The sequence below is a fragment of the Dicentrarchus labrax genome, unplaced genomic scaffold, assembly GCF_905237075.1.
Source record: "Dicentrarchus labrax unplaced genomic scaffold, dlabrax2021, whole genome shotgun sequence".
Lineage (NCBI taxonomy): Eukaryota > Metazoa > Chordata > Actinopteri > Moronidae > Dicentrarchus > Dicentrarchus labrax.
In genome coordinates this window covers 724,625-739,439 of record NW_026136715.1, presented here as the reverse complement: position 1 = coordinate 739,439, position 14,815 = coordinate 724,625, and the positions used below count along the sequence as shown (strand labels likewise).

The following is a 14,815-nucleotide window of genomic DNA, read 5'->3' as shown; positions in this document are numbered from 1 at the left end:
AAGTTCACTGATGCTCTCTGCAGTTACATGTTACACTGATAAAAAAGTACGGTAAATATGGTAATATGGCAGCAGCGCCAAAAAAATACAGTAAAATAAAGGTGAACTCTGCTATAATACAAATAATCAGACTTACATTTACAGCAGAGTGCTGTTATTATTGGATTTGTATTATTTTAATCTGAATTTTAAAAGTTATAGAACTGTAATAAAAGTCATTATCTGTGAAATTACAGTAATTATTGCTGTTTACACTGATAACAACTGTATTTGGACAGTTTACCAATGCTTATGCTTATTTTATTACTTTTTTTTTACTGTTAATGTCATTAATTTTATATAATTTTATAAATATATTAACAGTTATAAACTTGAATTTAACAGTTTAATCTATTAAATAAACAGTAAATATAACTTATAGATTTGCAAAATGTATTTGAATCTTTTTATGTGAAAAAGGAAATGTTCTCTAAGCAGTAATTTTGTCATTTTATTCTGAAAGTGTCTGAAGAGTGAATAATCTGTTTATGCTGCTTTACTATTCTCTTTTTAATGTACATACTTATTTTTCTGTCTCTTGTGTATTTTATGAGTTTGCTGTATTTTAAAGGCCCATCCAGGTTTAATTATTACAGGTTCAGCCACAATATTCTCAGAGAGACGCAACAAGCACCCAAAGGAAACATGGGAAAAGGAAGTGAATGTCGATATTTCAGATAACCAATGGGATGACACTTGGGAGAAAACTATACAGAGCACATACATTATATCCCCTCCCATCGCTGTATGTTTGATTTAGAGCTTGGTTTGGTTTAGTTTTTGAACTGAAGACACATTTGAGCCGTTTAGTCTCAGAAATATAGAGCTGTGAATCATCTGCATAGACACTGAAACAGACCTTGTGTTTGTAGACCACCAAGGCTAATAGCAGCAGGTTTAAACCTTGGGGAAGGCCAGAAGAAATGTCTCCTGTTCAGTGCCTAACCCTAACCCTAACCCATAGGCAGTATAGGCAAATGCTAAGGGTGCCGCCCATCTAGGGGGCGCCAGAATGGGGGAAGGAAAAAAAGAAAAGAAGAGGAGGAAAAACGCGACAAAGACAGAGGTACAGTGAAGATAATGTCATGAAATGATTTGTCTGTTGCAGAACGATAGTAACCTTTAGCCTAACACGGTTTGCTAATCAATGAATAGCTTTAGCTCGTTTTAACGTCAGTTTATGTTATGGAGGGGCCTAACAGCTGTTATGGAAAAAAGTAATACTCCCACCTTATATTTCTCAGGGACATTTGTAAAGATTACAGTGTGTTTACATTTGTCTACTTTTTTATTTGTATTTATTATTGGTTAGCTAACGTTTGCTCTGGTTGTAACAGTCAGTCAAATGCTGTTCCTTTCACACACCTTTATATATTAGAGTTGTTTGTTGTGTTATAGTTCAGTATTATCTAAAGTGTGTTTATAGTGTTAAACTTTACATCCATGTTAAAGTGCACATCATTAATGTTAATACATTCCCATATGTTATTTTATACTGCAGTTTACATTCTGCTAATCAGCATTTCACTGTAATGACAATAATTAGATTCAATCTAATCTAATTAGCATATCAGAACAAATTTCACTGTATATCATTCATGTACAGTACAGTGAAAGTAATGCATCTCTTAGGTTTTTCATTTTTATTATTTAATTTTATTCTTGGAATTATTTATTTTATTATTAGACTGTAACACCCAACGGTGTCTCTTACTCCTCTTCTCTCTTCAGATGCGCTGTTGAAATATCTAAATCCACCTCCTGCAAATACTGGGCTATCTACAGTCATCGCCGCTTCAACAGCATCAAGTGATCCTCCTGTCCTGTCATTTCTTGTATTATTTATTTCTGATTTATTATTTTCTTGTTAACTGTTTTGATTGAGCAACTTGTTTCTTTAAAAATAAAATAAAATGTCAAAGACAAAGTTATTCAGTTTCTTGCGTGAGTGTATGTATGTATATAACTGGCAGTGAAATTTACTTCGATGCAAGGGGGGCGCCACCTAAAATCTTGCCTAGGGTGCCAAATTGGTTAGTGCCGGGCCTGCTCCTGTTGTATGGAGTCTTTGGCACACTCTCAAAGCCTCATGGGAACTGTAGTTGAAAAAAAACACAATAAAACCTGTTTTCATTTTTCACAAATATTGAGAGCGGAGGGGGCGGGGCTTCAGCTCTCTGTATTACTCTTCCTTTCCCTGGGTATTACAATCTTGTGGAGTACAGATAACAGGTCATTAATGCTCAGGTAGTGACCTTCTTCTTCCTCTCTCTCAGTCGCTTCCTGCAGCTCGCGGTGGGGGGCGTGGCCTGGATGTATCAGTGGGCGGAGCCAGACGGCAGCGTCGAGACCTTCGTAACCTGCTGCCTTATGAGGACCAGATGATGTCATATCCTGCCACTCAGGGAGGGGGCGGTGTCAATGACCTGTACTACCAATCAGATGACTGGAGGGGGCGTGGCTTGGACCAGGCTCTGCAGCGATTGGTGGAGAGGGACCAGATGCGGGAGCAAGAAGAGGAGCAGCGAGCAGGTTGGAGACCAGTCCCCTCTGACTGCATTTAGAAATATTACAACGTTTCTCTTTTGGAGAAATAAACTAATGAACCAATCAAACGTGTTCACAGCCTACCTCGCCGCTCTGCTCCGCCTACTGAGCGAGGCAGAGAGTACGGGATTGGTCAGCCCAGGTGACGTGGAGGTGGTGGAGGAAGAGGAGGACGAGGAGGACGATCAGGGGCCGCCAGGGGACTTCCAAGGCCCGGCACCTCCAGACTACGATGAGACAGGGCGGGGGCTGAACATGGGGAGGCCCCCGGCTGCCTGGTGGGGCCTACTGGAGCCCCAGCTGGCTCAGGCTCTGCTGGACAGGTGAACACCACTTCCTGTTTCTGTTTAGGCCAGCATGACGGGTTGGCGAACATTTTATTGAATCTTAATTCTTTTGTTTCACAAATCTCTTCATCTGTCAACATTTGTCAATCATTTGTTAAAGTTATCACTAATCATCTGTGATTGTCAGAATGGAGCCTCAGTTGGCTCAGACTCTGCTGGAGAGAGCGAGACAGGAGAGACTTCAACAGACTGGACGACTTTCATCAGGACTGAACCGAGGAGGGGACCAGGAGGCTCTGAGGTGAGTATCAGGAACATCCAACCAATCACTGATCAATATAACGATTTCTTTCTTCAGAAACGTGAGCACCAACGGTACCTGTATCTCCTCCTCAGACGTCTGGTTGCTAGGTTACTATCCAGCATCGGCCCTAACAATGCCCCGGTGATCTCCTCCGGTCGCAGAGCGAGGAGGGACCTGTCCGTCACTGCAGCCAAACCCGCCGGCCCCGCCCACAGGAGAGCCCGTCGTTCCCTTGACGACATGGTTCCACCGTCGCCTAGCAACGACCCCCCTCTGCTCAGAGTGAAGAGGCTGGAGGAGCAGGATGACGAGGAAGAGGAGAAGCCCCGCCCCCCTCCCGCCGGGCTGCAGAGGATGAAACGCATCGATAGCATGGCGATGGAAGAACTGAATCATGGGAGTCGTAGGCGTCGAAGGAGAGCCGCCCTGAACTACGACCCCCAAATACTGATCGATCAGATTGTGGAATACATGAGGGAGTGAGGAGGAGGAAGAGAGGAGAGGAGGAGGAGGAGGAGAGGAGGAAGAGAGGAGAGGAGGAGTATTTTGTTGTTGTCTTTAAGGACTTTTTTTTTCTTGTATTGTTTTAGTTTTTTTTGCAGCTTTTAGTAAAAAATGTATCAGATCAGTCGTTTGTTGCTAAAATGAGAAGAAAAGTGGACAGAGATTTACTTTGTGAAAACTGTAATTTCCTAAAAAAAAAAAAGATTCAAATTTCCTGGAAAGAACACCATTCGGTACTAATTATGAAAACAACATAATTTAAGTATAAAATAATATGTTTCCACTTAATTTGAGGTAATTATCTCATTTTCAAGAAGTCTGTGGAGAAAAATAAAGATAAAACTTTTCTCCTGGCATTTCGAGATACCCCAAGTCTTACACACATCACAATGATGAGTATCAAATGGATATCTCAAGATGAATCAGTCTAATTTTCAATAGTTAGGGACATTTCTGACATTTATTGTCAAAAAAAAACATCATATAAACAACATAAATAATATCCAGAGCCTGGTTTATATTTTCTAACAATATCTATGTTGAGATTAATCAATAATAACAGAGGTTTTTCATAGAGTCAGCATCAGATAAAGAATCCATCATTCCTGTATATTTGAGGTGCTAGAAGATTTATTTGTCTACAAAGCAGATCTGTATAGTGTCAAAATTGTGCTGAAGCTAATACTGAATTTGGGTTTTTTTTACAGTGTAAATAATTGCATCATCTGCAAAGAGACGGACTCAGTTAATGGATTATTAAACAGCTTATTAGTAAAATAAAGAAAATAGAAGCAGTCCCAGGGTTAAACCTTGGGGAACACCATTCTCTATGTTAACTAAATTGCATTAATTGTTGTCAAAATAAATTGCTGTTAAACCCTTTAAATCAGCTGAACATGTAAAAATGTATGGTGACCAGAAAATTCAACATGTATGAAAAATAATATTTATTATTATTTATTTGGTTTAAATTCTGGAAATCAACAAACTCAACAGACCTAACTAAACTGTCACAAAACTCTATAAAACACCTACGATTAGTACCAAATTACTTGTTTTTTGCAGGAAATCAGAAATGAAAAGTTCAACGTTTTAAAGTTACCATTAAAAACACATTTATTCTCCATCCTCCCTCTGTCAGTGTCCAATTTGGTGAAAGACAGACAGATGATGGACAATGAAGGTAACCGTGGAGAAAGCTCATCAGCTCTGTGATTGGTTCTTCTTGTATTCATGTACTTCAGCTTGTGTGCATCAGCTGTGTGTCTGTCTGTGGAGAAACAAAGATCTTTTATTTATCTCACACTCTGAATTAAAGTCAGTATCCACCACAAACGTCTCTGTATCGGTTTCTGTGTCTTGCATCTAAGTTGCAAAGAGATTGTTTTAAAGAAATCATCATGGCTCTTATTTACCCCAAAATCCAAGGAATGTCTTTTTCAGTAATTGTGTTTCTCGTTGTACCTCCACTGCACGAAGGGTTCAGACTGTACCTGGGACTGCTCCTGACGTCATCGCTCGCCCCTTCAATACCATTTGTTATATTATTGAAAGGTTGTTGGCTGAGCCACTGGTGCCCCCTTGTGGTGAGAGTGTACGACTTTACAGTTGAGAAAAACGATTGCTGAACGCTGGTCAGTTGTGAGAGAGAGTATAGCACTACGCTTTCATCATGCATAATGTGACAGGTAGCATACCCTCCTTCAACCAATCAGCAATCGTCTTCTGTCTGAGTCACACCAACGGACTCCTTTCTGAAGCCTGTCACATGACTGAGAGTACGCCAAATTTTTTTTTAAAAAGCGGACAAAGGTGGGAGAAGCTGATGGTGGGAAATTACAACTATTAACAAAGAAGCAGCGGCAACAAGAAGGTGGAGGAGCATCAGAGTCCCATACAAGAAGAATACTCCGTCGTAGACATTGCCAAACACTAACTTGACACACTTAAGAAATATTTATAGATCCCGACTGGTGCTTCTGCCTTCCCATCTCGTCTGTCATCAGCTCACGGGCCTCTGGATACCTACGACACAGTTTGGGGATAAGAGTTGAACTTCTCATCTGAGGATCATAACTTCTGTTCCCGCTAAGAAATTCTAAGCCGGCAGAAGCGACCTGGAAACGACCCGGAGACAGGTAAAGACTGTATATATAGAAGATGCTCGGATGGAAACAGGTGCCATGGTAATTTCAAAATAAAGTTGTATCTTGAAGATGATATGAATCGATGTTCTCACTTTGTATGAACAAACACTTACACTCTTCCTCCACGCCCTTGTAGTAAACCCAACCCCTTTTTTTGCCTCTGCCACAGTTTAACAACACATGCACACTTTTATTTTGACAACCGATATCTGACATCCTGGGGGAACAAACCCCCAAAGTCAGTCATCAAAGTAATTTGATAATTGACTTTTGGTTGATCACCTGGGGTCAAATGTTGAGAGAAACCTTTTTAATTCTATTTAAAATAACTCATAAAATAATGTGATTGTCATTAAGGGAAAACTATTATTTCTTATGTTGAATGTAATGAAACAATTTATGCACAATCTTTAACCTTTTTATTTTATTAGGGAAATTTAATATTTACAAAGCAAAATGTCTTAACTCCTGTTTAGAGTTATTTCTCATTGAAATTTAATGTTATTTTGAGTTTCTTAAATGTGTAACAAATAAGAACTGAATGTCAGTTCAAATGTATTCTGATATAATATAGATTCTCATATACTGCTTTTAATCTTATTTTTTATTGCTGCTAAGCTTTTTGTGTTTATGTGAAGGACTTCTGATCTGAATAGTTCCCACAGCCTGCAGGTAGCAACAGGACTGATGCTCCACACTCTATTAACAGTTAACTGTAACTAACTAACACCTGGTTAAACTGCAGAAATGACTGATAATCATTCATCTTTTGTCCAATCAGCAAAAGTTTCAGCACTCAGGTGCATCCTGAGAAGAAGAGATTTATCAGCTAGTAATGACAACAGAAACTTTGACTTTAAAGAAAAAAAAATACAGTAACATAACAGAAAATAACTGACTGGTACAAATACAGCAATCTTCTCTAGAAAATATAGTTTTTAGTTTTACATAAAATCTTTTTCTTTGTCTTTTTAATGTTTAACTAAAGATATTTAATTTAAACAATGATCAAATTCAAATTCAAATTGAAGAGAGGCTGTTATTTGTATAAGCGCCAATGTCATAACTTATGAAGTGTATCTCAGAGACACTTTTCTGTGAAATAGAGCAATTATTGCTGTCTAGACCGATAACTACTTTATTGACAGTTTACCAATGCTTATACACTGAGACCCAACAGTTACCATTTATATTAACCTTTACTGTTAAGCAAGACCTTGGAGACAAGGGCAAAGGTTTAATTTAAACTTCCTAGTAAAAACATTTCTTTAAATAGGCAGAAACCTTAGGACTTAGATCCTTACCGGCTCTAGAGTGGGTGGTACAAGTCTGATGCTCTTACCAGTCTGGGGACTGAGAGAGAGAGAGAGTAAGAGAGACCCGAGACATACTTGGCATGCAGAGAGAGATGAGACAGACAGACTCAAGACAGGTGCACTAGTCAATTCAATTCAATTCAATTCAATTTTATTTGTATAGCGCCAATTCATAACAGAAGTTATCTCAGGACACTTTTCAAATAGAGCAGGTCTAGACCGAACTCTTTAAAACATGGTGCTCATGGTGGTACTGTTGGGTCTCTGTAAATAATGTTTTAAAGAGTTCGGTCTAGACCTGCTCTATTTGAAAAGTGTCCTGAGATAACTTCTGTTATGAATTGGCGCTAAACAAATAAAATTGAATTGAATTGAATTGAATTGAACATTATTTACAGAGACCCAACAGTACCACCATGAGCAAGCACTTGGCAACAAGGGCAAGGAAAAACTGCCTGTTAAAAGGCAGAAACCTAGGACAGACCCTTCGGCTCTAGGTGGGTGGTCGTCTGCCTCGACCAGTTGGGGTGAGAGAGAGAGAGAGACAGACAGACAGACAGACAGACAGACAGACAGGTGGACAGCAACAACAGTATTGGCAATGGCAATCTAGCAGGACCATGGCAGGAGGCTCCACCAGGATCGATAAGAACCTGCAAGACGAGAAAGCACAAGAACTCCGGGGAAGAAGTGAAGTTAGTAACATGCATTAATGGAACATGAATGAGTGCAGAAAGAGAGAGGAAGGGAGGAGCTCAGTGCACCATGGGAAATCCCCCGATAGTCTAGGCCTATAGCAGCATAACTAAGGGATGGTTCAGGACTCACCTGATCCAGCCCTAACTATAAGCTTTATCAAAGAGGAATGTCTTAAGCCTACTCTTGAATGTGGAGAGGGTGTCTGCCTCCCGAACCACAACTGGAAGCTGGTTCCACAGGAGAGGAGCTTGGTAACTGAAGGCTCTGGCTCCTGTTCTACTTTTAATTATTATAATGGTCAGAAGATTGAACAATAATAAGTAATAATAACGTTTGACCTGTGACCTGTGTATCAGGATAGAGCTTCAGTTGGCTCAGACTCTGCTGGAGAGAGCAAGAAAGGACCAGACCAGGAGGCTCTGAGTATCAGGAACATCCAACCAATCAATGATCAATATAACGATTTACGAATTATTTTTTATGTAGTAATCACTTTTTACGCCATGAGATGTTTGTTTATGAAATGATAAATGTCTGGCTGTATATATTGTTCCTGGCCAGGCAACGTTACCTGTTCAGGTACCTGGTGAAGAAGTATTATGAGGTAATATCACAAGGCTGATAAAATCTATAATTTATTCTCAGTAAATAAAAACACACAAACATAAATAAATACTGTTTATGTTACTGTACAGCCTGACATGCATGATACAGTCTGTAAACAACAAACAACAACAACCTGAATACAAACATTTATCTACAAAATGATCCGACGTTATAAAATCGAGGTTATGGAAGGTGAAACTGTATGGAGACACGTTAGGGACAATTTTTATTCCACATGTTCACCTTCAGATTGTGTAACAAACCACACAAATACATAGCGCTGACACCGCTGTAACCACGGCAACTGATTTTCATTCTTGACCCAATGAATAACACATTGACTTTTTTTTCATCAGGATTTTGTTTTGGCACTAAAATATTGCCACAGTTACATTTTTATATTCACTAACCATTAGTTACAATACTAACTCCGGCAGATACATGTGACCTCTCATTATTAGATCCTATTAAACAAATCACTAAACTAATGTTCAGATTTTGAGCTGTTCTGTGTTGATAAAATACAGTCGTATACAGTTTTACATGTTTACATGTGCTATGAAAATAACAATTCCTACAGTCTGAACAGCTGAGCGTTGAGCCTGGAAGACACACTGCAGGGAAATACTGACCCAGGACAGGAAGCTTAAATCTAATTTTAGTTAAATCCCCTTGTTCCGTTTTCTCTGATGTAGCAGATGGATATCAATTTCATCTCTGTGTTTAGCCTAGCTTAGCACAAAAAATGGAAATTTAGCTATCATGTTAATCCCAAATCCATCCTGTTGGGTTTAGTCTAATTTGACCCAGAAGCTAACTCTAAGCAAACTTCACCTAGGAGCTAAATGTAAGCTAACTGGAGCTAAAGCTATACTAACTTGAGTCAGAGGCAAACCTGGAGCTAAATTGACCGAGAAGCTAACTCTAAGAGAGTGAGACCTACAGGCTAAATCTAAGCTAACTATACATAGCCAACAAGATACAACATTAAAATCAGACAGCTAAGCTAGGCTAAACACAAAGAGAGACTAAACTGTGTGACTGAAGATTAATCTAAAGACGACTGCTTTAACTGCATGTTTGTGGCTTTGTTACAGAGCCGCCATGTTGACGGAGAACAGAATGAAGCTCTCCTCTTCCTCTTCTCTTCATCTTCCTCTTTTTCTATTTTTCCGTCATACCACCTCCTCTCTCTCTTTCCTATTTCTTATTCACTTGCATCCACCCTCCTCGAACTAATCTTCACGCTTGCATAGCTCTGGAAACATGTTTTGAGGGGGACCATATGGAAAGCCAAAAGGGTCAAAAGTCACTTTTCAAACTTGATATGTTGTCACATTTGTGGTGTAAAACGCTGCCTTTTATGCCATAAAATTGCAAAACGTTTGACCTTACTGACTTTGCAAAACAGGAGCTATGGAAAAACCTTGCTACCCACCTGCACACAACCTTGGCTGGTAGCAATCTACCATTAGCTTTGTACCGCCGCATCATTTATTGTTGCTAAAGTCAACACTGTCAGAATACGTACGTTTGTATCATGGATCAAGTTAGCTGGGGAAGCTAATAATAGCCAACTAACACATCCACTCAGATAGTATTTTGCCAGCGATAACGTTAGCAAGCAAACAACCTAACGTTATCCAGCTGTGTTGGACTCTGTGTTGTGGACTCTGTGTTGGACTCTGTGTTGTGGACTCTGTGTTGGACTCTGTGTTGTGGACTCTGTGTTGGACTCTGTGTTGTGGACTCTGTGTTGTGGACTCTGTGTTGGACTCTGTGTTGTGGACTCTGTGTTGGACTCTGTGTTGTGGACTCTGTGTTGGACTCTGTGTTGGACTCTGTGTTGTGGACTCTGTGTTGTGGACTCTGTGTTGTGGACTCTGTGTTGTGACTCTGTGTTGTGGACTCTGTGTTGGACTCTGTGTTGTGGACTCTGTGTTGTGGACTCTGTGTTGTGGACTCTGTGTTGGACTCTGTGTTGTGGACTCTGTGTTGTGGACTCTGTGTTGGACTCTGTGTTGTGGACTCTGTGTTGGACTCTGTGTTGGACTCTGTGTTGTGGACTCTGTGTTGTGGACTCTGTGTTGTGGACTCTGTGTTGTGGACTCTGTGTTGTGGACTCTGTGTTGTGGACTCTGTGTTGTGGACTCTGTGTTGTGGACTCTGTGTTGGACTCTGTGTTGGACTCTGTGTTGGAGAGTGACAACCTTTGACTCTCTTAAGTGACATATTGTGACCCTTTTGGCTTTCCATATGTGCCTGACTCCTCCCCAACAAACACATGATGATAATATTAGACAAACATAATAAAATATTCACTATAAAACAGTAGTGCACTTTAATAATTAGGACAAACACAAATAGCTCTTTTGAGGTGCTGCTGTTGCATTTGAATTTTAGATAAAGAGGTTTTAAATTCTGTCCAAACCTTCCTGCCCCAACACATCAACACAGATTGGACCCAGAATCCTGTGGGGCAATATAGAGTATGATACAGCAGTCTAAGGTTCAGGTTATATGTACTTATAGCTTCTGTCTGGGAATATGTCCTGTACGTTTACTGTCTTCTCCATCCTTATTTTCTTTTCTTTATGAATTCGTACTGCTCGTCTTCATATTTTTTTCCTCGCCGTGGCGACCTTAAGGTGGATACGGTTGCTAGGAAACCAGGTGATGATGAGAGGAGAGGAGGAGGAATGTTGTATTCTTCTTCTGGCTCAGTTTGATATTTGTCTCTTCCTCTGATAATGATGATGATGATGATGATGATGATGAAGGATGGAGAGATCAAGAGGAGGAGAAGTGAAGATCACTGAACAAGAGGAGGAAAAACAAAGAAACCAAGAATTAATGTAACAAAAAGTTTATGTAAAGTTGTTTAAAGAGACAGTAGAAAAGAAAATACTCACCTGGCGACTCTACGCTGACAACAGCAGACCCGTGGTCACTGAAAAACATTATTATTGTTGTTGTTATTATTGTTATTATTGTTATTATTATTAGTGTTATTGGTGTTATTATTGTCATAGTTGTTATTATTGTTGTTGTTGTTGTTGTTGTTGTTGTTTATCTAAACTAAACCAAGCGGAGTTTGACTGGAACCGAAGCTAAGTTAACTATACCTGAAGCTAACTTTATGCTAACTATATCTAGAAGCTCAGTCTAAGCTAACTGTGTATGAAGCTAACTCTATGCTAACTGGGACCCCCAGATGCCCCGACCCCTCCCTCACCCTCCTTGGCGTCAGGTGGCAGCAGGGCGTCCTGTCTGTTGGCGAGGACGAAGGCTAACGTGGCCAAGATAGCAGCGTCCAGAACCCCCAGGATGGCCAGGATGTAGGCCCAGTGGACCGAACAGTTACCTGGAGAGAAACTGCCCACCTGGAGACAAATACAGGACCAGTGTTAACGCAGCTCACTGAGCACCTGGCGGAGGCCGTAATGCCGCCCATTAAACGCTGACTGAGAGTCGCTGATTGGTTTCTGTCTGAAGTGTGAGTCTGAGATGTTGGTGCTCTACAGCGACATCTAGTGGCAGCGAATTACGTTTAACCTTGGAGAGTGTAAGGACTTTCACAGAGCGGTATTAGTACTTTTACTGAAGTAAAGGATCTGAATACTCACAGAGTCTCCACAGAGAGCTCTCATCTCTGGACTCTCCCATGAGTCTGGAAACAGAAGACAAGCCAACGCCAGACAGAAACCTGAGGAGTGAAACAATAACCGAACAAAAATAATATTAATATATGTCTGCAGAATATCTAGTTCTGCTTTGGTAATCACTGAAGCTAGTGAGCTTTAATATATTCTTTTCACCATTATATAGCATTTTATTCTATAAAGACGTAGAAGGAGCTTAGCATGCTTGTTAGCTTAGCTTACAATAAGTCTCCACAATGTATTAAAAGCTGTATTAGTCTGATGTCCCCCTGTCCCCTGACTGACAGTCATTAGCTAACTAGTTAGCTTTTTGTTACAGACGAAAAGTTACCTAGCCTGCTAATCTACATCAATCATTAGTTAGACTCGTTCTGCCGCTAGACGAAGTTCAAGTATTTATGACACGTTTACTGTGTCTGACTGTGACACTAAAGCATTGTTTGATTTAGCTTCCTCCATTTTGGATTCTTCTCCATCACCTCAAAGGACGGTGTGCTGTTGGAACCAGTGGAACCAGTGGAACCAGTGGAACCAGTAACTGACCTGCAGTGAGCTGCAGCCATGCACAGATCTTGTAGACAGTTGCAGCGCTGCAGAACCTGAAGAGACAGAGACAGAGGACGCTGGTCCAAACTGCCCACAGAGACACTCCCACCAACACTGCCACCGACTGGAAGGACGGCAGAGGAGACAGACTGGACAGACCACCACGACAGTCCGTGACCGGCCAGTCCGACTCCACACACACCTGACAGGCAGACAGGCAGACAGACAGACAGACAGACAGACAGACAGACAGACAGACAGGGACAAATGATGAAACATCAGGTCGTTGATGTCAGACAGGACTAAAAGCAGCTGTTTGGTTTTAAAGTTTCTCACCTCAAACAATCCCAGGGTGCCGCTGGGTGGAGCCGGTCCCGCCCCCTGGTGGCGAGTGTCTGCTGTGCCGATCCATGACGGCTGCACCAGGACGACCACCTGGATGATGGCGAAGCAGAGTGTACAGACGGCCCAGAGGACGCCGACCGCCCGGGCGCTCCGAACAAACTCCGTCTGATAGAGACGAGAGAGATCGGCGAGGGCGGGAGACACTGACATCACTGGGAGAGAGTGAGACAGTGAGACAGTGAGAGAGAGAGACAGTGAGAGAGTTAGACAGTGAGAGAGTGAGATAGTGAGAGAGTGAGACAGTGAGACAGTGAGAGAGTGAGACAGTGAGACAGTGAGAGAGTGAGAGAGTGAGACAGTGAGACAGTGAGACAGTAGAAGTGAGAATAGACAGATGACAGAGATAACAATGAGTAGACGTGAGACAATGAGAGAGTGAGAGAGTGAGAGAGTGAGAGAGTGAGACAGTGAGAGAGTGAGACAGTGAGACAGTGAGAGAGTGAGAGAGTGAGACAGTGAGACAGTGAGACAATGAGAGAGTGAGAGAGTGAGACAGTGAGAGAGTGAGACAGTGAGACAGATAGACAGTGAGAGAGTGAGACAGATAGACAGTGAGAGAGTGAGAGAGTGAGACAGTGAGAGAGTGAGAGAGTGAGACAATGAGAGAGTTAGACAGTGAGAGAGTGAGACAGTGAGAGAGTGAGAGAGTGAGACAATGAGAGAGTTAGACAGTGAGAGAGTGAGACAGTGAGAGAGTGAGAGAGAGAGACAGTGAGAGAGTTAGACAGTGAGAGAGTGAGAGAGTGAGAGAGTGAGACAATGAGAGAGTGAGACAGTGAGAGAGTGAGACAGTGAGACAGTGAGAGAGTGAGACAATGAGAGAGTGAGAGAGTGAGACAGTGAGAGAGTGAGACAGTGAGACAGATAGACAGTGAGACAGATAGACAGTGAGAGATTGAGAGAGTGAGACAGTGAGACAGATAGACAGTGAGACAGTGAGACAGTGAGAGAGTGAGAGAGTGAGACAGTGAGAGAGTGAGACAGATAGACAGTGAGACAGACAGACAGTGAGACAGTGAGAGAGTGAGACAGTGAGAGTATATAAATATATATATTTATATTTATATATGTATACATATATAAATATAAATATATGTAAAGTCTTAAATGAGCTAATATTAGAAAACACATTGATGTAGATTAGTTAGCTAGTGTTGTGCTAAAATGAGCTAGCTGACTGTATCTTTCCAACATAGATTAGCCTAGCATAGCATATCTAAATACAGAGAAGGAGGGAGTTGACCGAGGCTTGCTCAACTGTGATTGGAGCACAGAGCAAAAGGGGGCGGGGCTTAGGACGGGTCAATGGACCAAAGTATCTGCAGACTGTGAGGAGGTGACTCAGACATCTGTCAGACATTATGATAATATTAATATTAATAATAAAGCTGCTATAGAATACTACTGAGACAGTAGTAACTGAGTACTGTTACTATAGTAACAGTACAAATGAAATGTTTGTCAACAACAGGATCGATCAGAGCAGGAATCAGCCAATCAGCGTCGAGATACAGAAACCATAAACAGTCCGCAGCTACAGACGGTTACATCATCACCTCCGTTACATCATCACCTCCGTTACATCATCACCTCCGTTACTCACCGACACTGACGGTCTTTAAAACCCTCCACCGAAACAGAAAGAAACCGGAAACAAACCTGCAGCTGGAGGAGATCCACCTGTCTGTCTGTCTGTGTGTGTGTGTCTGTCTGTGTGTGTGTGTGTGTGTGTGTGTGTGTGTGTGCTGCAGGA

At 41.3% G+C, this 14,815-nt stretch overlaps 2 protein-coding genes across 4 annotated transcripts; one reads left to right on the top strand and one right to left on the bottom strand.

The window, feature by feature from the left end:
- Nucleotides 1–2,279: 2,279 nt before the first annotated feature.
- On the top strand, nucleotides 2,280–5,016 carry pcsk1nl (proprotein convertase subtilisin/kexin type 1 inhibitor, like; the record flags this gene model as incomplete). Its single annotated transcript, XM_051424930.1, has 4 exons — nucleotides 2,280–2,571; nucleotides 2,666–2,909; nucleotides 3,061–3,174; nucleotides 3,270–5,016. Coding segments are annotated over 4 exons (1,041 nt in total), but the record flags the coding sequence as incomplete, so codon positions are not given.
- A 3,449-nt stretch (nucleotides 5,017–8,465) lies between these two features.
- Nucleotides 8,466–14,815, bottom strand: lhfpl4b (LHFPL tetraspan subfamily member 4b). 3 transcript variants are annotated; one of them, XM_051426779.1, is made up of 7 exons: nucleotides 14,722–14,815; nucleotides 12,994–13,214; nucleotides 12,655–12,859; nucleotides 12,076–12,155; nucleotides 11,685–11,832; nucleotides 11,362–11,399; nucleotides 8,466–11,264 (listed from the first exon to the last, which is right to left on the bottom strand). In XM_051426779.1, exons 2-6 carry the CDS (start codon nucleotides 13,210–13,212, stop codon nucleotides 11,371–11,373), a joined length of 681 nt encoding a protein of 226 aa, XP_051282739.1. In that variant the 5' UTR covers nucleotides 13,213–13,214; nucleotides 14,722–14,815; the 3' UTR covers nucleotides 8,466–11,264; nucleotides 11,362–11,370. The 3 variants fall into 3 exon arrangements, with proteins under 3 accessions (XP_051282739.1, XP_051282738.1, XP_051282740.1); XM_051426778.1 differs by having other exon boundaries at nucleotides 14,666–14,813; XM_051426780.1 differs by having other exon boundaries at nucleotides 8,466–11,193; nucleotides 14,666–14,813.

Bases quoted from the DNA above. Each gene is read 5' to 3' on its own strand.
- lhfpl4b (XM_051426779.1), bottom strand. From the start codon at position 13,212: ATGTCAGTGTCTCCCGCCCTCGCCGATCTCTCTCGTCTCTATCAGACG. The intron at 12,156-12,654 runs GTCAGTTACTGG...TTCACTCCTCAG, and splicing joins ATGGCTGCAGCTCACTGCAG to GTTTCTGTCTGGCGTTGGCT. The intron at 11,400-11,684 runs GTGAGGGAGGGG...AATGTTTTTCAG, and splicing joins GCCACCTGACGCCAAGGAGG to TGACCACGGGTCTGCTGTTG.